The sequence below is a fragment of the Varroa destructor genome, unplaced genomic scaffold (assembly GCF_002443255.2).
Source record: "Varroa destructor unplaced genomic scaffold, Vdes_3.0 BEIS01000001.1, whole genome shotgun sequence".
Taxonomy (NCBI): Eukaryota; Metazoa; Arthropoda; class Arachnida; order Mesostigmata; family Varroidae; genus Varroa; species Varroa destructor.
The window spans coordinates 43,514,411-43,538,124 of NW_019211454.1; the positions used below are offsets into that span (position 1 = coordinate 43,514,411).

Genomic DNA, 23,714 nt, shown 5'->3' on the forward strand with positions numbered 1-23,714 from the left:
ATAAAACTAACTGGGCACTTTTACCCTGAACTCAGTTTCTGGAAAATTTACAATGTGTATGTTTAATCATTCACAAAAAAAGGACTGTTTTCTGTTTTTATACCCGGTTAAATGCCACCTTGCCTGGAGCACTACATTAAGTAAGGCTGGGGGCCATGCGAAATCACCTTGGTTGGCCGGTCATGGGGAAAATTTGATACAAGAGAAAGCTGCAGCTACCATTTAACCTTTATTATCGAAAGGCTTTTACCTAAGTTACCAGCTCTCACCACGGAGCTAGGTAAATACACTATATTATAGAACTCGTTCTTTTTGTAGCCGTTGGTCTATAAGAATAAATTGTTGGTGTAAAAAGACAAAATTCTCGTCTGAACTTTAACCACAGGTCGTTACAGACCCATTGGGTGAAAGCTTCCAGCAACCTTGAGAACGGCGGCGTGCTATTACAACGTTTTCTGGTAGCATTTTTTCCAGCAGTTAGCTACATTGCCTTCGTTTTAATAAAGGCAGAGATAAGGTGCGAGGGAGCCAGGGAAATCGGTTACATATAAATGCTTAATGTGCTATTTGTTTATACGTTCCTAGCTCAATTGCATTAAGTTAAATTATTTGGTTGCTAGATATAGTTGAACATATGCCATCTAAGTCTAGACTATTTCTTCCTGTCTTAACCGTCCTCTTCGAAAAGAAACGCTGCTTAGCTAATTTAAGATGCTTTTTCTAGATCAGTTTTATCATCTAGCATTTACACATCTAAAAGCGTAATCTTCTTCTCCACAATTTGTTTCTTAGGCGTCCTTAAGCATAACTAGAACAAAGAGCTAGTGAAAATGTCTAAAAATGTACCCAACTCTCCTGAACTCTAAATACGTTTGGTACAATTGTACACATTTATAAACCGCATTAGAAATAGCCCGGTCTAGGGGCTGACTTCGTTGACACACACAGATTTGTGAGTCTATTGTATTTATCAATAGGCTTAGCTAAAATAGTTCATTGTCGACAGACGCGTTGACTGTACGAAATTAACAAAACACCAGAGAAAGCCACGTTCATTCTGCATCACAAAGAGGGTAAGTAATCTATCAATATCCTGAGCGTAAACGATTTCTGTATCTTAAGCAGCAAGAACGAAAAAGTATCGACGTACCTTTTTTCTGTGTTGTAAAAACATGCCTTGAATATATGTGCGCGGAAAGCTGATCTCTTCTTTCCTTATATTCTAAACCTGTTCTAGTAGGTTTTTCCATCGATTCCCCATTACCAGACAGTCCTCTTTCAGAAGCCATTGCGATACGTTGTGAGTCGATTTCAGAAAAATGAAGCACACCTAACAAACTTTTTAATAGCTTGGACCGGGTTTCCGGGCTGCATCCTGCACGGAGGATTCTGTTATGCATACGTTTTGACGTTTTTACGCGGCCCTTCGTACCCAAATACATGTTTCAATCTTCCTTGCTGAGAGGCTCCCTGTGCTTTACCTTAGGGGGATTATCTCAGCTCAAAGTGATAGCGACAGCATCCACCCAGCAAAGATCAGAAACAGCTTTAAAAACATCATTCTCAAATTTTTCCCTGTCAACACCAGCAATTCATTTGCCTCCAAACCACTGATGTGTGGCTGAGAGTTTTCCGAAAGATGAACAATCATCAGTCACATTGCTAGAATCTCTGGTATCTGAATGAATTCATTTTGAAAGTATTGCTTAAAGTCGGGCGTATAGAAGGCGTCGCTTAAGCCAACGAATTGTAGAAGAATATCTGGCTTTATTATATTTTCTGCACAGGTAAGATTGATGGAAATGCTTCAGGCTAACTCCATCCAATTCACCGAATTATACGCTATCGTTCGATGCTGTGACGTTCATTTAGAGAGGACTGATCTGATATTGTATTACAGTTTACCTCTACGTTTGTTTACGTAACCCTAACAACACAGATTTTAACTATTATTTCTCGCTGCTGGGTCACTTCGATGTTTTGTCAATTTCACCTTTTTTGGTTGAAAAACACCCACTTGAAGTATTATGTAGTCCAATTCCGTTGCCTCTAAGAGCGATCACGAAAATTGGTGATCATCAACCGTAACTCAATGACATTATACGAGGCAATACTTACCAACTACTACTAGTTTTGGTTGAGACTAATAAACATTTATCTATAGAGCGCGCATTTTACTGACTCATTTCACACTTAAATAATTGTGCTATTTAATTACATCTCTCCACAAAGTTTAACCAGGATCCGATTCAACAACCAGCGCTAACGTTATATAGGGACGTTCTGACTGCTCGTAAGTATATTGCCTGCAAAAAAAATCGCCTGAGACTGCAATTCTAGCTTTTACAGCAGCTGTTCACATACCTCGTGCCTTATCGCTTCTAACGGCTATCCGGCGTATCATTGTCACAAAATTTTGTCACTATATAATAAGGCTCTAGTTGTAATATCTGAAAAAACAGTGTTTTGAGTGTAAAAAACTGTTACATGTAAACAAATTTGATGCGCATGTGACTGTAAACCGCAGTGACCTCCTGATTCTTTCTGTAGACATTGATGTCTTGTTATGCACCGTGTTTGGTAACAGTGGCTAACATAGTACATAATTGACCGGACTCATCCGCAAACAAACTAAGCACTAGTACCGCTCCGATCCTGAACTAGTAATTAAACAAACTGCTCTAGCCAGAGCCCTCTTATAAGGCTGCATGGCCTAAATGAAAATTTGGGGTGAACGCTTTTTAAACCCAGGTTGTCATGTAATTTGGTCTGTGGACCGAGAACCATCGTATAATAGTAGCCAAAGCTATGTCTCAACGAAATATTACTCCATGACAGCTTTATCGGCTGAGCCTGATTTATAGACTCCGGACCAAGGGAGAAACCTAGATGCTATCTTCGGCGACGCTTCTCTTTTCCAGCGCATACCCCCGAACTTTTCCGTCAAGATATCCCATGGTATTGAAGAGCTCCGAATTAAAGTCCATGAGATTTCACACAAAACCGATTAGCTAGCACGACCAACACAAGTAGGTTCCTCCCAAACGAATTCGTTCTGGCCCGCACAAGGCGCCGTGAAAATGTTAGATTACCTGCGATTCGAGATACGCTATGTCTCTGGCACTATTAGACCGTGATAATTAACCCAGTAACGAATAACTGTACAGTTCAACAAAGCTGCAGTTGGAACATAGTCCGTCTAACCTTATGATTAAGTGTCCTCTACCAAGACTTCCGGTACAGCCTAGGGTTTAACCTCGACGAAATATAACTGCTTTGAAATTGATGTACCAAAAATACACGGCACCACTCAATAGTCGACACAAGCAAACTGAGCTCAATTTCGGCTGCTCCGCAACAGGGAGTACCATCCGAATATAGTAAAAAAAATTAATAATAAAATAATATTCTATTCTTAGGACAGGTTCAAAACTAGCTTTTCACGATAAACTATTTTACAAAATTATTACAGGCGTAATCACCTAGGAACAACTTAGTTGCGCAATCATTCATACAGTAGGCTTACGATCTCTAAATCTCGACCGTTCTCCTATTACCTGAGCGGTGTACCTGACCGTTAGGAGGTCATGACGCTTCGCTGGTTTTCTGCACAGCCGGCTTCCTTGTGCTTGGAAGTGGTCCACATCACTGCGCCTTCTTGCGACCATTGCTATGCAACTCGACTAAGCACATCGAAGCCCAGAATATAGACTGGCTTTGGTAAAGCGTTCGTTGAAGTATTTGAGGATCTCTTCAGATTAATTTAGAATAAATAACTGTTTCATACCTTTAACCGTAAGATTCTCCTTCAAACTTTACTCCGATTTATCCAGTTTAATTGCTCGAGCGAAGAGCAAATCAACATTTTTGCATGGCTAAATGATCTAGAACATTTTCTAGAAACACTTGACGTCGTCGTAATTCTTTCTCTGTACGGCGTGAACAGTCTTTTAAATCCTAGAAAAATCTGCTCGAAGCCTATCGAAACAAGACTCAATGCTACGCGGATATGGAACCCCTCTATTTCGGATCTGCTCTTAGAGCACTGTGCTGCTCCCTTTTAGAAGTTCGATTAACCTATTTAGTTTCTAGCTAAGCTTTCGTATATATTCAAAATTTTCGCAGGCCACATCTACAAAGTAAACAAGACGCCAACAATCACAAGAGGAATAGGTAATAGCGCACTATCTATACCTTGAACACACCTGAAGGAAAGGCTTTCAGGGGCGAATCCCATCAGTGTCGTCCTCAGCATATTCACTTGAACATCTGTCTTGGTTCTCAACAAAAAGTTTTCATTTATAGACCGTTGTACGGTTCTTTTTGTCTTCGTCTAGGTATATGGATGAGTTTTTTTCTTTCGTATTTCTTTAACAGTCGCTTTTGCTGTGTTTTACGTTGCTCGCAAAGTGGCACTGGTGCCTGTGAAGTCGAACATCCTAAGCAGGAATTTCTATGTGTCAGGCCTAATTTCCGGGGTATGTCCGTTACGAAAGATCTTTTCACGCGACTTTTCCGAGTTTTTTGTACGACACCTCTTGTTAAAGTTTGCGCTTCATTCAGACGCTACTCCTCTTCATAAGATTAACGAAAAAAAACCGGCAAGTCCTAGTACAGAGACTGCGAACTTTTTCGCCACGTTCAACTTATATTCCCCAAGGTTATATACGCGCAATCTTTGATATCTTTGCTGTCAGAAGTACCCAAAATACTGACAAGTTCAAGATTTTTTTGGAATTCATCATCACAATTCGCTAAATTTAAGTAGAAAGTGTTCTCCGACATCCTTGACTGAGGAGATCACCCTCGTCGTGGCTTCTGCCAATTGTTCGAGTTACAACTCAATTAAAAAATCCTGCCCCATGACGTGTTCGGAAGACGCTGTCCAACTCACGCATATCTTCACGATTCTTGGCCATATAAAGATCCAATTGGTTTATGATTAAAAACTCGCCCAGCGACGGTTGGTTTAATTAAAAACAACAATCATTATAACTTGATTGTCAGTGCTACCTGTCACTGCTCATTTGGATAGTTAGCCAATAGTACTAATAATGCTCTTACTGGATGATCCGCAGTTTTCTGAATAGGGTTCGTCCATTTTTAGGAATAAAGGTATGAAATCGAAAGCCTTTAGTTAACGCGACGTATTCACAGAGATAAGGGTTGCCAAAAGCCCAACAAATGTAACCGACGCGTCAAATAGACATTACTAATACGTACATCGAAATCTTCATTTATAGTTCGGAACTATTCATGTACTCAGCGTAATATTAGTATAATTAGATTACTACGATACTAAAGGGTACAGCGTTGAGTTATCATGTGGCACGCAAGTACACTATTACCTAAGCCCGTACGTGCAATGGCCTCACAGGAGTCCATAATGCCCTGGATTTGCAATTTAATGATAGGCATTGTTATCATTGTTACCTATGGCGCACTTTTGGGCTAGCTATCAGCTAGCTGCGTTCATATAACATAGTATAAGCGTCACTTAAATTGGTAAATAGAAGCGACAGGCCGCACACTTAGGGCGGAAGCGCGGTCGTTGTGCAGCCTAAAATCTCCATATTTGCTCTATTTCGTTTGTTACTGCATTGCCTGCGAATTGTACGACGGATACACTCAGGTATCAATTATTTCGCGTGTGGGGTAAATAGAATCGCTTGTTCAGCCCATGTTATCATTATGTATGAATGGGAAATAAATAAATCAACACTCTAATATTAAAATACAGCCTACTCCATTCTATTTAAACTACAGATTGAGAACAAATGGGTGGCGGCATTTGTAAAAAATAGCTTTCTTGATCGATTTTATTTTCAAACGATGACTTCTACGTTCCCCTTCAATTGAAATTCTGCTCCCAGCTGCTCATGTGTACCTCGTCTTTACCGCGATAACTCATAGTGGCCTGATCCCCACAACAGCCAATTGTTGCTGCTGATCAGGCGAAAGATTCTTATTATTGCCTACAATTATTTTTCGCAGTCCAGAACGCTGGCGGCTCGCTGAAGCTCACTACTGGACTGTTACTGACTGACATTTTGGAAGAAATGAAGCAAAATCTGTCTAGTTTGTGCGAGATTGCTATTTATGTCAATTTACGCGTGCCCTTATGATTTTACTACCTCAACAACTAAATGCCTCATTTGTTTGTATAATAGAAAGGGAAAAAAATAACTGGAAGTTCTCGCAGGGGTATTCAGTCCATAAGACTTTTCAAAAATGTTTCATATTCTCAGTGTTCAACCGAATATCAATAGATTGGAGTTTTTTCTATAAAATTTATCGGAGGAACTCGAACAACGATATTGAGACAGCGTTGAGCATCTTCCCAATTTTATTGGATTGTTCTTGATATCCGTCGCGCTTATCTCAATTGACTACATTAGCTTTACAAAACTCCAAAAGGAATCGGACTCATTACCCATTACTCAACGAAAGAGCCACAGCAAGGTTTCCATACCAAAAAGTTTACAGATTTTCCATCGTAGTGACTACTAGCGGATGCACCTCTGCGCATAATAACTTTCGGGACTCACTGAAATTTGCCCTTAGTGTCAACTGATTTTCAAACAAAGGAACCGGCCTGCGGCATATTAAAGCGACCCCGTGCGATTCTGACGTGTCTAGTAATTAGATCATAATTTATAAATAATCATAAATTATAGTAATTTATTAAGACTTAGAATTGCGCACTGGCTCCGCGGTACACGCGGACGTAGCTTTAATAAAAACACTGACCGACGAAGCTTCAATAAAAATACTGATTAAAAACTATTTTCTACCGCTGTTAAATTTTCGGAAAAAAAGAGTGTTGCTTACACCTTACATCGCCAACTCTTTAAATATACAGTCATTCGTTATCTTCAAATACAAGAACACAGAAATGGAAGGTGGGTGATACCATTGATACTCTTACCAGCGCTCGGCAACATCCAAAAAGGCGTAAACACGTGTATGAAAATCATAACACCAAGATGTCGTGATGCCTTCTGTATTTATTAATGGTTTTAATCGATAATTTTCAAAAAGCGGTGCTGCTGAGATACTATTGTATTCGAAAGGTAGCATTTCCCGCGTGATATTGCATAGTCGACTCGTTACGTATAATATGTAGCTGGGTATGACACCGGGACCGGACGGCATATATTGCTTAAATAACAATAAGAGGTTCGCTTTATTACCGACAAATTTTTACTTATTTTTACCCATCTGAATCTTCAAATTTTGTTTCGCTTGTAGCATATGCTGCTTTTCCAGCTGACTCAGTCTCTGAGTTCCATACTGGACATCTGTGACTGCACCTTCCACCTCTTCAATTCCGAAGTGATTCGTGGCATTGAAGATCCCCGTGTAGCTAGGTTCGTTAATATCAGTAAACGAATCATCTTCACTAGGGATAACTTCAGACGTCGGGGCCTCTACCAACACACCTGTGTCTTCAGCTTCAGAGGTGTCGAGTATACCCGTGCTGCTATCTTCAACAGCCTCAACAGAATCCTCGGTAGTGGGTGAACGTAAACGGGGATCAACCGTTTTACCTACCGGAGCTTGTTGGAACACATGTTGCAGTTTATCGTCGTCGTCGTCAGTACCAGAAATCTTACCTCCTAGTATGCGCTCATAGTAACTTTCAGGACTCAAAAGAAATCTCGACCTTGGTCTCCGCCGGATGAGACGACGGTTAGATCCCTGACCGAAAAGGCATCTGTCTCTGTCAAGGTTATCTCCAACAGCTAGCCGTGGTTCTCGAACACTTGCATTGGACCTGCGACGTTTCGGCGCTGCTCCGTCCAACTCGGACATGTCGAACGATCGTAAGCTCACTTACTCACACGATTGACTTAAGTACACTGGCTCCGCGTGTATCGGCGTAAGTTTTATCAGTATTCAAATAAACGATAACAATTTGATTTTCAGTGACTGTTTGTTTAGATATCCTGTCACCTTTTCAAAAAAACACTGGGACCTGTTTATATGTGATTCTCTATGTAAAAAAATTTCGTTATCTTCAGGAACCAAGGCCCAATATCAACTGACGGCAGATCACACAGCGCGTCAGTACTTTTATAGCGCGAGCAGTGTTATAGCACTATTAATAAAAATGTTCTACATAATCATTATACTTTCGGATCCATATTACTAACGATTTTACATCGGTTAGTCAGCCATTGGCTGCCCCTTGTCGATATGCCTCACTTTCAGCATACTTATTGCCTCTGACAATAAATCCGGGTGTACTACTGAATCATATACTAGCTATTCCAATAGATTCCAACCCCGCATGTGACACCCAATGGACCCATTCCTGTTTTTCTTAAAACTCCATTCGCGACTCGTCAGACGCGGCAACCCTCCCTTTGAATTGGTATAAATCTGTTGGTTAACAATATTCATTTGCACACTTATCATTCCTTTTTTTTTTCTTTAATATTTGTATCGTTCCTTTTCTATTTTCTCTCTCATCTATATCCTTATTTTAGTTTTACTTTTGCATAAATCTTTCATGCGAATTATAACTTGGATGAAGCTCGCCGACCCGTGGCAGTAGTGTGGTTTTCGCGGTTGAGGTATTTTGAAGGCGTCTACATCCAGCCAAATGGAGCTGCTTTAAGCGCGTCTACATGAAGTAATATACATGTCAATTCCATTGAATTTAATTTCTATCTCTTCTCTCCAAAGTTTCGTAGGACTGCAAGAACAGCCATTCTCCAAAGGAGATGCCGCCATCTTTTCTAAGAGAGCGGGTTGTATTGTCGCGTTATCTTTGCCTTCCTTGTGCCTTCACTCACAGTTTTGAAAATGGAATAGTACTGTTATGAGAACTTATAATGGTAGCTGTTCATCAAAGGGAGTGGCGTTTACCGTCCGGAAACTTGCAGGCCCGATGCTACGAGCTGCATATGATGTCTAACAATAAAAGAGACAATCGTTTACATACAACAAACACTCTGCTAGATCCCCATAGCGCAGCTTCTAGGGAGCGCTGTCTACTGACAAACAGGTCCTAGAAGTAGAATTGTTGTTAATTTCATTTGATTGCATTTGTTGCTATTTAAGACACCGCGCATACAGTTGGAGGTACAATGGAATGATTAGGCGCTTTTATGGAGCTATGTGCGATGAAGCTATGTTATTTTTCAAAAAGACGATATGCCTAGGGATTGGACCTTAGGTGGTTGTTTGGTGCCGATAGTACATTACATCAGTAGTTGTAATTCTGTGCCTGATTGAGCCAGTTGCCTTTTTCGAATCCGTTCGAAGGCCTGTTCTTCATGCAAGCTTTCAGGCTACTCAGATAAACATTTGAGGCTCAAAAGCGACAGGTAGATAAAATCACAAATCACACTATGAATGTGGCCAAGGATGTCTCCCGCGTCAGTAGTACCTTAGTGGTTCTCGATGTAAATCTAGTCTAAATACTTGCAACTAAATGACCATGTAGTTACGCCCGAATTCACATATTGTGCCGATAGATAAACCGCTTCATAAAAAAAAAGGAAACATTATTTTATTTGAACGCATACAATGTCAATTCGTCATAATTGTTTCTTCGCGGTACAGCATTTACCGAGACCAAATCGTCCCCTTAGCGTTACTGAGCTTTAACGTAGTGTTGACGTTCGAGCCCTACTCGAAATGCTAAACGTGGGGACTTGAACAAAAATGGACAGAATAATTCGAAAAGTGATTCTCCAGCAATTAGAGGTGTCTTCTACCGATAATGCAAATCTTTCATTGTTTGGCATACAGTTTGCCGGCTACACAAATAAAACCATCATAATTATATCATGCTAATAGTTCAGCTATCATAACTACCGTGATCAGCAATTAGCCAGAAACTCTTCCTGGCAATAACAGTACTTATACTGGAGACACAGTTTCGATTTCCGAGAACCTTCTCTGCTTACCTCATCTTCACGTTCTTCCAATTGTAAAGCCGTCATTACTACGTCACAGCAATCAACTTGTAGTGGAGCAAGAAATCCAGCAACAGCTGTTTCTGTCTGACGCCATAGCGTGCACCAGGACTGACTGCCAGAGTCAGTTCCTGATCCAGTGAAATGTACCACCACTATACGTAGCAGTATCGCTGACGTTTGCACTGCTATGCTACACCCGTCGATACTATAGCAGAATCAGCAATGATACGGATATACATATGGATAGACACCAGTGACCAAGTATACAGGCTTCCCGGCTGCGCCATAGCGCATAGTCGGCTGTGTTTGCGTCAGGCGATCCGCTGTAGTTCACGTCCAGCCATTAGCTACTTGAACAGCGGGAGCAGCAGTATCAGTGGCTAAACAGTAATGATGACTCACTATTCATCATTTGACAGCTGTTGTCACAGTAATAGAGCAACCCATAGTGGTAGCAAAGCCATAACTTCAACACAGTTCAAAGATTGCAGCAAACTATAGTGGTCAAACGGCCAACCGGGCATCAGTCAAATGGTACCAAATTGGTTCATGTCGCAGCATAAACTACCATTTTATTCTTGTAGTTCATATAGAGTCACTACTGTTAACTACCAACGAAAGTTCTCCTTTAGACGTTTTTTTCATATGTTAACTTATTTTCTACTGGCAGCGACCTGCGGTCGACGACTTGCTCCGAAACGGGTGACTCTGTCCCCTCGTGTTGTATTTGGCAGGACCTTATTCGATTCATGTGGATATATATATCTATCCTATCCGACCTGTATAGGAAAAATTGAGACACTCGATAACCGTTATATCCATAGATGTCATCCGTAAATTCATACTAGGTTAGCTGATTATTGTTATGATACTGATTAGCTTAATTATTTCGAGTAATTTTACATATAAGAAAAAGCGTGACACGTATAGTGATTAATTAAAGCAAACATCCGCAAATTGGGAAATTGATCAAGAAGGTTATCCTTATGTCTCCGTTTAAGATAATGCTAAACCGTTAGACGTTGGACTTTAATAGGCCGTAAAGCTTTTTTGGTTGTTATTTTCACGTTTATCCATTTGTGCACGTGCCAATTTGCATCTATAAAAGCTACCTATATTTACTGGATTGTCACGCGAGCTGACTGAACTTCTTTGGCGACGTATTAGCGCTACCTTATTACTTTCCGTCACTAAATCAGCCGCGCACTTTTGTTTCAGATCACCTACGTGCAAGCAAGCTAATCGATTGTCGGACACCATGCTTGCCGTAGGCCTTAAATGTTTCAATAATTCGAAATAAAATCACATGTCTGTAGGCAGATTTCGGAGAAGTCGAGGACCTGCAAAGTTAAATCAGGATAATGTTATGGCTAGGACGGCGCAACGGCTCGCTTACGAGTATATGCAACTAAAATTTTACCACTGAAAGTAGTGGTAAAGGGTTGTCTACTATTTTGCCAGTTATAATGCTTTGTCAATCAAAAGATACAATCAAGTTCGTACGAACCAGTTCGTGCGTTCCTACATCGTTACACGCTCTAGTAGGGCGCAAAAATACATTTGCAAGTCCAATATATTTGGGATGAATATCTATACAGCTGTATACGGGCTTTGTGAAGAAAAAGCGCGAATTCCCTTCGGCAACTATATATATATATATATATATATATATATATATATATATATATATATATATATATGTACAACTCTAATCATACAAGGAAGTCAGCGGCGCGGCAACTTTCATTCGTCGCAATGAATAATCCGATGTATACCTTTTGTCATGTCAAAGGCCGTACGACAAATGCGTTACAGACCATGTCCGCAAATCTACACACGGCTTGGGTAATGTCTGCCGACAGGATTTAAAAATGGCTGATTATGTCTAGTAACTAAACGGATTTCATCTTGTACTCGTAAGCGTGATTTGAACGTGTACTTTCGGCTAATTAGCAGCGCACAAGGTCTACAGATGAATTCCTTTGTCTTCCCTTGCCATGTACGTCAGTCAATAACATAATTTATTTAAGATGATTCACATCATCACGCCATAGCTATATAACTCCTTTCACTCATACGCTGAATGTATCCAAGCGTAGCTTTAACAAAACAGAGTAAAATCACTAACCTGGACAGATCGCTATGGAGGAATGTGCTATTTCGTACCAGCCGACTAAACGCCCTGGCACTAACCTACTTCAGGCATGAACTAAGCGTTGAGCTCGTTTGCGCATATGACATCGGAGCTCAGATTCGGTAAATATGCGAGAAAATAAAGTTTACTTAAAATGCCTTAATGGTGAACCGTTCACACCAAAATACTGCACATTCAGTAGGCTGTGCGTATTTGACAAGGATTTGTTTTAAGCTGGAACACATGTTTTGAGTTCGAAAAACAATGTTACTATTGTAGTCGACGGACGACTTACAGCGTGAAACAAATGCGTACCTTCCGTGATTCGCACCTGAAATTCATGTATTTCTAATTTCATAGGCAGAAATGTTAATACTTGTACAATCACAAGCTTATTAACGAAAGAACGTACAGGGTAACAAAACGTAAGCAGCGTTCCACGCGAGTAGAGCATCTGACAGCAAAACGTACATCAGCATTTTAGATGTACATTTTAGACATCTAACTATCCTAGTCATAATCAAGATACGAGAAATCGCATTTCCGCTGTTCTGTTTAGATTGTGATGCTTAGCGTACAAGGTGTAGTGAACCATTTATAGGTAGCACGATTCCAACAAGCGTAAACGTTAGAGAGTTCGCCTGCTTCTTCCTTTACTACGATCACTGCTCTGTCATATTGTTTATTGCTTTGATCTACCGTGTTACTTATCGCTACAGTCTAGCGAACGAAGTTCAGCTCGTTTTTGACATACATGAAACTCACGAGAGGTCCGTCTAACCTTCCCTGTTATCCCACCCATTCTAACGTCCTGCCCAGCTTTCGCTAGCGTCTTATTGAGAGAGCAATTCTATAGCCTTTAAACCGCTCTAATCGAAACATTTAAAAACAGACACGTTATCGGCAGTGGTTCAATGGGGCACTCTGGCGACATTCGAATGTCCAAGATCTGTTTTCTAAAAAAATTACCGTGTATGTATTGTGGTACCCTAGTAATTTTACCCTGAACTTAAATGCGACCAGCAGTGTGCTAACGTCGCCAGCTGCAAGAGACAGCATCGCGATGGAGCCCAATCTACGGCCCACGTGTCCATGAAGCCTGGCGGCTTCCTAATTGTATAAAACGTGGCAGCCTTGAGTTATTCGCTTAGAACTTAGTCGCCGTAGAAAACCTGCCTAGTAAAAGCACCAGCAGCATCAGATAGTGCTGACATACTGTTCAGTGCTGACACTGACTGTTGGCGGTGGCCTTAAGTGCCCGAGCCCACGTGATTCTAAAGCAAAGAGAACTGGGGTGGAGCAGACGAAATAAGCAAAGAAGTGATTACTAAGTTGAAATTCTTGTAGTTTCTACTCATTTCCAGCATGCAAATAAACATTACCGATATGAAAATGTATATGCTAAACAAATGTATGAATCGTTTCCTCAACCTTTCATGATTAACTTCCATTTCTTTTTTTTTTTGTTAAATGTTCGTTAGATACTTAAACTGTGGTTCTTCGCAGATAAGTGAAGCCCATACATGACGCAATGTGTTGTCTCAACGTCTCTAGCCGAGATAATTTCAAATTGCTCAAGTTTATCTAACACCAATAGGCCACACAAACTGCCTTAGTCAACAGGTCAAATAACAACGCCGACAGCTTAGGCAATATTCGATTATATCATACTGCAATAGTATCCGTCGCCGCTAAGAAGTGCCGCATCGTTTCGACATACTCGCTGAGCCTTGTAAAGAAATCCTTTGTAAAAAGGAGTGTTTCAATAACAAGAACAACCAACCGTTCGCGAAGCCTCACGCCAGGGAAATGAAGGTGTGGCGTGACGATGTGATAGCGTGTACACAGGTCCCTATGTACCATCTTGTCATAACTCACACAACGAAATAACACAACCGAGCTATATACAGAAGTCGCGAAACATGCAAAGTAAGCGTATGACAGGTACTTGCAGACACGAATAAAATGTTACAGGAAAATAAAAGGATATATGCAAAAGCGATCGTATGTGCTTTCCTTTTTCTTTCTAATTTTTTTTTTAACGAATTTTCATCATCATAAACCAATAAGTCAAATCAACACCAACTCTGTCCGACTGGTCGAAACAAAAGATCCCCATTATCCAGCTTATTATTTAGCATTATTATTAAGCTGTTATCTCCTTCTGAAGACACTCGATGGCAAAACTATTTAGTGAATGATTTCTTGGTAAATTCAGGGGATACTCAAGAGGAAACGGAGTTTGCACATGCAAATGCCAACGTCACGATGCCTTAGTAGAGCAAGCGCACTGCGAAGTCATTCCTAGCGCTAATGATAATTAGTTCTATCATCATCAGTACTGAGATTCAGAATCTATATTTATCATTGCGTAATCACGTAAATGAACTTTTGGCTTTATTTCCGGACTTTTTATATATGCTTACTTAACTTAACAAAAATGATCGATTACTATTTCAAAAAGTTATCAAGTTTTGCTACGGTAAACTATTCGAACCTGTGTGAAGCGTCGAACCAGACAAGTTTTCCCAACACCTGCATTGCCGATGAGGACAACTTTGAACAGAAATTTATAATCTTCCATCTGAAATAAAACAATCTAAATGTTAGCAATAAACAAGAACATAAATGTGGCACAAAGGGATAGAGCAAATGTCCATGATATGTCATATATTCACGGTGCATTATTAAACACTGTGAATGGGGCAAGACCGCTGAACCAACTCTATTATATGTAACAATTTAGCGACTCTCACATACAGGCCCACGTACATCGTTGCTACTACGAGAGTCAGGGTTGTATTCTACCAATGGATAAATAAAAACACTTATACACTTAAACTAACATAATTTGTTACAAAAATTCTTGAATTGGTTGTTGCTTTTTAAACAAAGGTTGGCGCCTACTTGGTGCGCTCCAGTGAAGCAATGCGAACGTAGCCAGCGTATAAATTAAAAAGTGAGTGTCGCTTTAATGCTTTTCCCATATAGCTGCTATTTGTGATAGTAGGTTTTAAGGAAGTTAAATGAGCGCATTTTAAAACCAGTAATAGGTCTATCCATTAAGCAAATATATCTTTTTTATTTACTTTAGAGCGTAAATTTCTACTCTTGGCACACTTAGTTTCCAAATTTTTCAGCAAATTTAAGATCTGCCATTAAAAAGCCTATCGCTCTAGCTAATTTTATGAGGTAGATAGAATTAGTGAATTATTTCGAATCATTTACCTATATAAAACAGCTATACGTATATCCTCAGGTTTACGAACGACACTCAACATCCTAACCACGCGAAACGAAAAGAGTCAGGAGAATAACTGCCGAAACTTTTGGAATGGGCTTGCTCTGACACTACCTAGCGCGCTCCGGACGTGTACATATGGGATGCTACCGTGTTATTTGACCCAATAAAAAAAAACAACAACGGCCTCCGTTGCAACCTAAAAGAGAATTTACTCGGTTGGCTTTACTACGATCAGGCTGGCTGCTACGAGATTGGAGTTAGCAAACATCAGCTTGTTATAATGGCGTTTCTCACCGAATTGGTTCCCTCTTTTTGTTACTGGGGCTCTACTCAGTCATGTATTTCGCTGTCAGAAATGAATCACTATGAAAGCTCATCCCAGAACACAATATAAAATCAAACCTTATTATTAAATTTAGCGTATTCTCTAACACTTCCCAAAATGAACACGCACGCCATTACATTACTGATCCCAAGCCTAATATAAATAGAGGCACATACTTCAGTGTGTTAAAAACATCAACCGGCATCGACAGCAAGAAATTAATATAAAAAATGGCTAATTATTATTGATAATCGATTTGTCCAGCGCCACAAATCGGTAGATCGTACCAACAATGGAACACTAATATACAGCCGGTGTGATATTCCAGTGAATATTATCTCCTGCGAGTGTACTCGGTGCTATGATCTTCCCTTATCCTCGACCTAATCCTAAGCTTATAATAACGTAAACAGCAAATTGTGCCTGGATTTTTTCACCGAGATGGGTCAATTGGCAACACAAACGGCTGTCGGGGTAGTGCATATACTCGTTCGATGCATTGAGACAATACCGATAGAGTGGCCATATTCAACACCAAATTCGAAAATATAGTTTATATTATTGTACGACGATGAAACGTTAAATTGCTCGTTAAATATGATATGGCGCTGCATATCGCTATTAAGGAACTTGGTCAGTTTCTGAAGTCCGCAACAAGTATATATATATATATATACATACGCTGGCATGGACTATGGTCGGTGTTTTCTATCAAAGAAGCAACATGTTTTCAATTGCTATAAAGGTCACACGGACATAGCCTGACTTGTTTTCATCGAGAACGAGATACATAGACAAAAAAAATTATAACATGTCTCTTATACGTAAAACATACGTATCTATATGCGACAAAGGAGGGCAGCGTGCAAACGAAGTCCCGCTTTTTACGTAGGTCTATACCGACAATCTATAAACAGAGCTCCTCAGAGGCTGTCTGGTAATACCAAGTCTTTTTTGAATATAACTTCCAGTTAATGCCTACTTAGGTGTTGGACACAAAAGTATTGTAGAAACTCGAACAACTACTAAAACGTAAGTTTGTTTAAAACATGTTTTATCAATAAGACTTACAAGACGATGTTATCTGATAAACCAAATGAACTATCTTTCGTTACTGAAGTATCACAAAAACCAAACACTTAAGTCAGGCGTCATTCAATTTAAAATTAAGTCACAATAATTATCTAACGGTGACCATTACTAGTATCCTGCAAAGCCCGCGTGCGTTGCTAGACGTTCAGTATCTCATGACATTTTTGCCCCTTCCCGTATGGGTGGCCCCCTGATCATAGAAGCATGCGCGCCATTTCACTATATTCTTCCACATTACGATATATTATTATTCGTCCATTACTTCGACAAATTCTTCTTAAAACAAAACGAGCACACGCAAACGATTGACAAAGCAGAGTGTTAATACCTGACCGTAAACATGTTCTCTTCTGTAGAAGTTAAGAACCTGGCGGTGCCGAATCTCACCCAGCAATTTAGCCAACGAACGGCGTTGTCTGTGCACCTCTAAACCATGGTCAATTACCCCATTTTTCTTACTACAAGCGTTCACCGCTGCTACTGCCACAAACGGAAGTTATCCACGTCTAGTTTTCGTGAACTGCCAGCAGTTACTGTAAAAAAAGATCATCTAAAAAAGCACTACCGTATGTCTATCTCTGCCTGCATATATATATATATATATATATATATGCATGTGTGTGCGTGCTACCCTTGACCTGGCGCGAGAATTGCGTAACACCAATCTCTAGCCGAAATCCCAAGTCTGCTTGCAGACGAAGCTGTCGTTGGCAAGCTGCTACTGTCGCTGCTACGGTTAATTGTGAAAAGAGCCAACCAGTCAGGCTCTTAAAAGCTAAGTCCAACTTGAATCCGGCAGTATACAACAGCGGGCTCCAGCCGCCGGTCACAAGTCACAAAACGAATCAAAAATCCTTCGTTCATTCGGACGAGGTCAGCCTTTCTACGCAGGTTTTTACGCGCAGTTAGTTCGCTCAGCGATGAACATATTCTTACCGCTACGAACAGCGCTAGTGGAGCGGCAGCATGACAGGTAACCCAAAGAAAACATCTACAATTCCAATCGGTGCTACGGCACGTACAGCAGCAGCGGCGGCAGCCATAGCGTCGCATTCGCAGTACTTGTCATCATAACAAAGTGGAAAGGCGTAGCATAAGAGAAAATCGCGAAAGGAAAGGCTGTGAAAAAAAGAAGAGCCGACGACAACAATGACAGACATGTGCGTTAAGCAACAGGTCCGAACAGTTTTTAGCCGAAGTAACAACTAATTACTAGATTAGTTGTGTGCTGTTGCCGCAATGTTTGGCTGCTGCTTCGTTTAGCAGCGATGCCGCTGGTAAAACCCAAGTAATAACCGACGAACGAGCCATCCTTTTGTTAATGTAGTACGTTGCAGTTTCCACGTGGTATATTGATAGATGCCGCTGTCGCTAGAGTTTCACTTGCTGTTACGTTAGTGTCTTGAGGCATTGTTGTCCGGTTGATGATGCCTTGTTCAAGCGCGAATGAGAAAAAGATATCGTCGCAGATCCAAGCGTTGTCAACGAGGGACGAACGACACGAAGATCCCAGGAGGAACAAGCACTGAAGTGGCGTTGCCTGTCGCTATTCTATCTGCTTGGTTGATTTACCTCTCTTTGGTCGAGGTTGCGTGCCCATGTACTGACCCAATAATACATCCGCTGATACTAACGGCGCCAGTAGTGCTAATCTTACACAGAGACAACAAGCCACCCACCGGCAATAGTAGCAGCACTGTGACATGGCACTTCGCAGCGGACAAATAAAAATAGACATGTATCGCAGATCGAATCTTTCCTCAGAATACCGAAAACGAATACCAAAGGCAGCATTGCCTTGGCTGAGCGTGCAAGTATATGTCGCACCGAGCTTTAACATGTGCAAATGTGTATAGCTACCGCTTACCTTGAACTCAAACGGGCTTTGAAGGCCATGTGTTAAGGTAGTAAAATGTTTTTGGTCCATAATCTACTTTTAGCCTAAAACATCTCATAGGTTTCGGCTTTAGAGTGTTTTCGGCTTTACTGCATCACAAGCTATGAAGTACACGAAATTTGTGACTCGTTTAGAACTGCCGAAGGATGACGTCCTATCTTGAGGTCATTCAAGTGCGAACTGTTTAGAGCTGTATAAAAATGCTGACGCAAACACAAACAGAAGCAGATTAATATCTGTGTTGTTTTATAATTGCACATGTGACAGTCAAAGACCTTCCTTCTTCCTAGTTAGATGAAATCTTATTCTTGTCCTTTGGCAACAGCACTGCGAGCAGTCAGAAGTTCAGCGTTCACATTCGATAACTTATTTTACCGATCATTTCAACATAGTATTTTACAAGTTTCCAACAGATTCCGTAGTGTCATGTACAACACAGCTTGGTATTTGAATGCTTGGACCCACTTTGTAAGCTCTACTTTTTTTTTCTACAAATGCAGCTAGCAAAGTAGCACACACGTATTTGCATCATTTAATTTACAAGCAGACAGAAACTAATACAGGTATTACAAGCTGAACGGTATAAAACAAAAGCTTTGGTCGCTCGTTCTCTTTGGCATTGTGTTTTGATATACTGGGGATGAAGGCGTAATGCCGCCATACACTTATAATATCGTAGGATATTCGAGCAACTGCATACAATTTAGTCGAACAACTGGGGACTTCTATTCACAGAGGCAGACGCAACGTGAACGCTGAAAGACACCTACCATATTGGGACACTACAACAACAGCGAACAATGAGAATTTACTATTACCTCACAAACCGATACACTGGGTTGATGAGCTCCATCTGAAACCTAGGTACAGTTAAAAAGCTAAAAAACATTTTACCTTGATAACTACACAATTTAAATATCAATCATGACTACAGTAGCTGTAATCCAGATACTCGTGTGTGCTGCAACGATGTTTATTTCGAAATTTTTGCAGCCGGCTAATCTCACTGTCCATGGCCTATTTTGGTCCACGAGACACAACAAGTTACTGTTATTTCAATTCGAAACTTACAAACATGCTTGATCCTGTATAAGGCAGATGATCTGTCGTTTTTTTCTATCTATGTCCTTGAATGTGTGACTATAAATCGAACTTGGTAATAATCGAACACTTGGATAGCAGCGTCCTAACCACGCTCAGATGGCACCCGTCGCACAATTCAAACGTTAGTTGCCTGTGCCTGTTGGGACAGCTCGACTGACAAATAGGCTCCTTTGTTGTCGCTGTTGCTACTATCCAGAATGGTACCCACACACAAAACACAGATAATACGACTTACGCCCGTACTATAGTCGTGTACAAAGCTATAGCAGCAACTGAAAGAGACAAACCGAAAGCAGATGCAGCAGTAACATTCGCGTACGCTGTTGTTTATTATGGTCAGCACTGTATTGCCTTTATTATTATAGTACCAATCGTATTATAGCTTCATCAGTACTCTTTTCATAAGGGAACCGTTGTCGCCTCTTTTTTTTTTCTTCTTGGAAACAAGTAGAAACTTATTTTTAGAGGTCCTCGCAAACGGAAGCGAAAAACAATGGCCGTGAAAATATTCAGGGAGCACTCAGAGAACACTGGTACAATTAGAGGAGCAGACAGGACGTGGACAACAGCTCGGATGATTCAGTACTCCTCACTGAACGTCGTATCATACGTATAATAAAATGTATTCTTTTGTGTAAGTGGCTACAGGGGCACTGATTAGCTACGAACGAGGCGAGCCTAGGCCAAATACATACACGCACACGCACACGCACATGTACGTTGAAAACGGTCCAGAAAATGGGTACAGCAAACAAAGCATAAACACTATCGGCTAGTTAGTCAACTAATAATAGATCTTGGCAGTACCACTAGCACTGGTAGTGCCAATCAGTACCGCGTCGCAAATGTCGCGTAGCCTCTCCCTCTACAGTGTATTAACGTCCTGGTTGATGTCAACTCATAGGGACAACTGCCGATCCAACCGTCTCGAAAAAAAAAAAAAAGTATGACGACTATTGACTTTCACTGGTCCGAACGTTTCTGCCAAGTGGAGGCAGAATGGCCAAGTGTATATGAGATGTATGATATATATCCTCCACCTAATGCTTGAAACAACGATGGCGATGCTAACGGCGACAACGAGTGAATAACTCAAGCGAAAAACATGAAATGAAGGACTAGTGAGTTCTTGTTCCTACAATCCTCGCTCAAGGTGTGCTTCTTAGTTCTTGCACTTCTTTTTCTTCGTCATAGCAAAAGCAGAGATGCCCGGGGCATTTGCTACGCCACTATTATATTAACATTTTCGGAACACTTCTGTACTCTCTAAGCTGTAGCGACTTGTCCCACAACGTCACCACTACACCTGTAACAGCACAACGAATAAGGTGAGGCTAGCATATATGTAGCTCTGAAGATGGTGGTAAGCACGTCAATGCCACCGAAAACTGCTTCGCAGGTCTGCCGATTGACCGTTCCTTTGTTGTCAGGAGGATTGTTGCCGGTTCAGGCGTGTTGCCGTCAATGACGGCAAACACTTCACTCAGATGGCTTTCAGTGCTTGCACTGTCAAGCGAATGTCAATTGTTGAATAGCTTGCGTGTCAATGGCTACTCTATCTGACCACGCATCGAGCCAACTAATGGGCGAGTGGCGGGTGTGTAATACGAGGCAAGCAGCAAGGGTGAGCTGCTGCCGCCGCCGCCGTAAAAGCAGAAAAGGCAAAAAACCAAACGCAGAAAGGAAACTTCTTGTCTCCCTTGAATAAAAGGCCCTTTCTCCCTGCCGCCGTTTCTGCTGTTGCTATTTGCTCGCTATTCAGTGATTTCGTTCTCCTCCACATGTTTCAGCCACCCCTCACCTGACTTTCCAAGAATAACTATAACAACAACCCCAACATCCATTGCGTCGGCTGTAACCACAATAAATGCAATCCAATTCGTTCGCTGGTGCCGATTGCTGATGGCAACATGGCACGCCGCTAGAATAGCAGCCAAAAGACGAACAACCTTAACAGTAAGAAATGGTGACAACAACAATAAAGATATTGACAATTCGAGCTCTTATCGGTTATTCATTGCGACATATGATGAGGATTTACCAAAAGGCGAGTACCAATACAGAGAAATGCCAAGCAAAGGCAAACGTTTGGTGAATGAGAAAAATTGGATCGACTGCATGCGTGGGCTGCATAAACTTTGCCTCCGTCACCGACATACGTCTATTGCGCTGAGCAGAAACGCAGTGGTACAACAGTAAATGTGTAAACACAAATAACAACGAAAGCACACCAATGGTTCAATATCATGGTAAGGGTAAAAACAGCACGCTTAGCCAGTGACAGAGGACAACGGAGAGATCATTTGCCAGCCACCCAAGCTGATGACAGGTTCAAATTCCTTGCGAGTAAGCTCGTTGGGTCTACGGATCAAGCAGAGTGCAAGTCGAGGGAATTTCCGCTACTACTTTTACTAGGATTACTACTGTAATAACAATCTCTATTAACAGGACTTTCTCTGTTATTTACTACTGGAACAACTATTAGTCTATACGTTCGTTTCTTCTATTTACTAGACTCGCAAGCGCTGTTGAATGAGTGAATGAGGCTTACCTGTCCGACTAGCTCTTTGCACAGACACTACCTGACAGAAGCTAGTCTCCGTTGCCAAAAAGGAAATTTTCGAGCCTATAAAATTTGCCCCAAGATGGCGCTTTCGGGACAAGCAGAAAGTAAATGGAATAATTGCACTAGTACTAATAGTCGTGAAACATGGTAACACCGCTCGACGAGCTGAGGAAGCTAGTTGCCGAATTGACGAAACTTAAACAGCGTTTTGTCGATTTAATAGTAAAATCAATGTCAATTCACATGTGCTCTCAGCGTTTTCGTAGGTAAAGCATTACGTAGCACTCTGGTACATGAAAAAAGATTTTACAGCATAGTAAAGCTAGAACAAGCAATAATCTGTTTTGAAGGCCTATCTTAGTTGGCTGGGCTACGGCGATTATTTATCTCTGACTTTTGTGTAAACCCAACAGTGTTTTATTTAATAAATACCATTAACCAAAAAAAATTTAGAAAGCTTACATTAAAGGCTGTATTGCAAGTACGATCATATCTGCAATGACGTGCATTAATCGTTACCAGTCTTCTCATATTTACACATAACAATTGTAAACAAGTCAAAAGTTAATTCTCGTAAAAAGTCAACAACGATCTAATTGAATTAATTTTTTGTGGGAAAACTTTGTAATAAACGTGTTATGGTAAAGCCTCAGTAAAGGCCCATCGAAACCAAATAAAATTGTTTTGTTGTTGTTTGCTGAAAGTCCTCTAATAGATTAGCGAGGCTAAAGGGTGAACTTTCAATAGCCGAAGATAATAATTAGGCAATGGTCATTATTAACGATAACGTGTTACATATTGCTTTTAGGCCAGCTGATAATTTGTCCTATAATACGCACATCTGTATCTCAATCAACGGAAACGCAGTTGCAGTAATAATGCACTCTAGAAAATCAAAGTTCAATTTATATTAGGATCTTGTGATTAAAAAAATATTCTAAACGACGCTAGTAATTTAGCGACAAAATAGAATTGTAGGTAGGCTGCGATAAAATCTATTAAAGTCTTGTTAGTCCAAATAAAGTTTTCGCCGTTCATTTTTGTCATCCATGCACCAGTTTCTGTCAATGGGTTAAGACAATCAAATGAGACCATTCTGTTGTCGAGCAAAAGCTTTCCTTTCCATTGTTGTATTACTAATACACCTAAATATACTATTTTTTTATTACATCTTTATATTTTGAACGACCTTTTTTGGACCGTTTACACTTCTAAGCACCGTCGCACCTTACATATTATAAAATTTCCAACGTTGATTATAAGTGGTTTTTATGCATAGGCCCTGTTGAAGGGCACGACGTCATGTATGTTTGAAACTACTGCATTAATTCACACTAAACTAGTAAATATATTCAAATCCACACACAAGCACGTGTCATTAATTGTGTGATAAGTTGCGAGTTTGAGTCATTTTGCACTA

General features: G+C 40.6%; 1 protein-coding gene across 6 annotated transcripts in view; it reads right to left on the reverse strand.

Annotated features, from left to right (window-relative positions):
* Rab30 (RAS oncogene family member Rab30) overlaps positions 1-23,714 on the reverse strand; it is a 44,623-nt gene that overhangs the window by 14,913 nt on the left and 5,996 nt on the right. For 2 of the 6 annotated variants that reach the window (XM_086982152.1, XM_022788593.2), the window contains one exon: positions 14,564-14,650. The exons of 1 other annotated variant lie outside the window; for it this stretch is intronic. In XM_086982152.1, coding sequence (XP_086838278.1) covers positions 14,564-14,650 — 87 coding nt within the window. Of the gene's footprint in view, positions 1-9,920; positions 10,416-14,563; positions 14,651-17,055; positions 17,274-19,695; positions 20,001-20,423; positions 21,323-23,714 lie in introns of those variants that run through there. 3 more of the 6 variants (XM_086982145.1, XM_022788596.2, XM_086982276.1) reach the window with 3 other exon arrangements.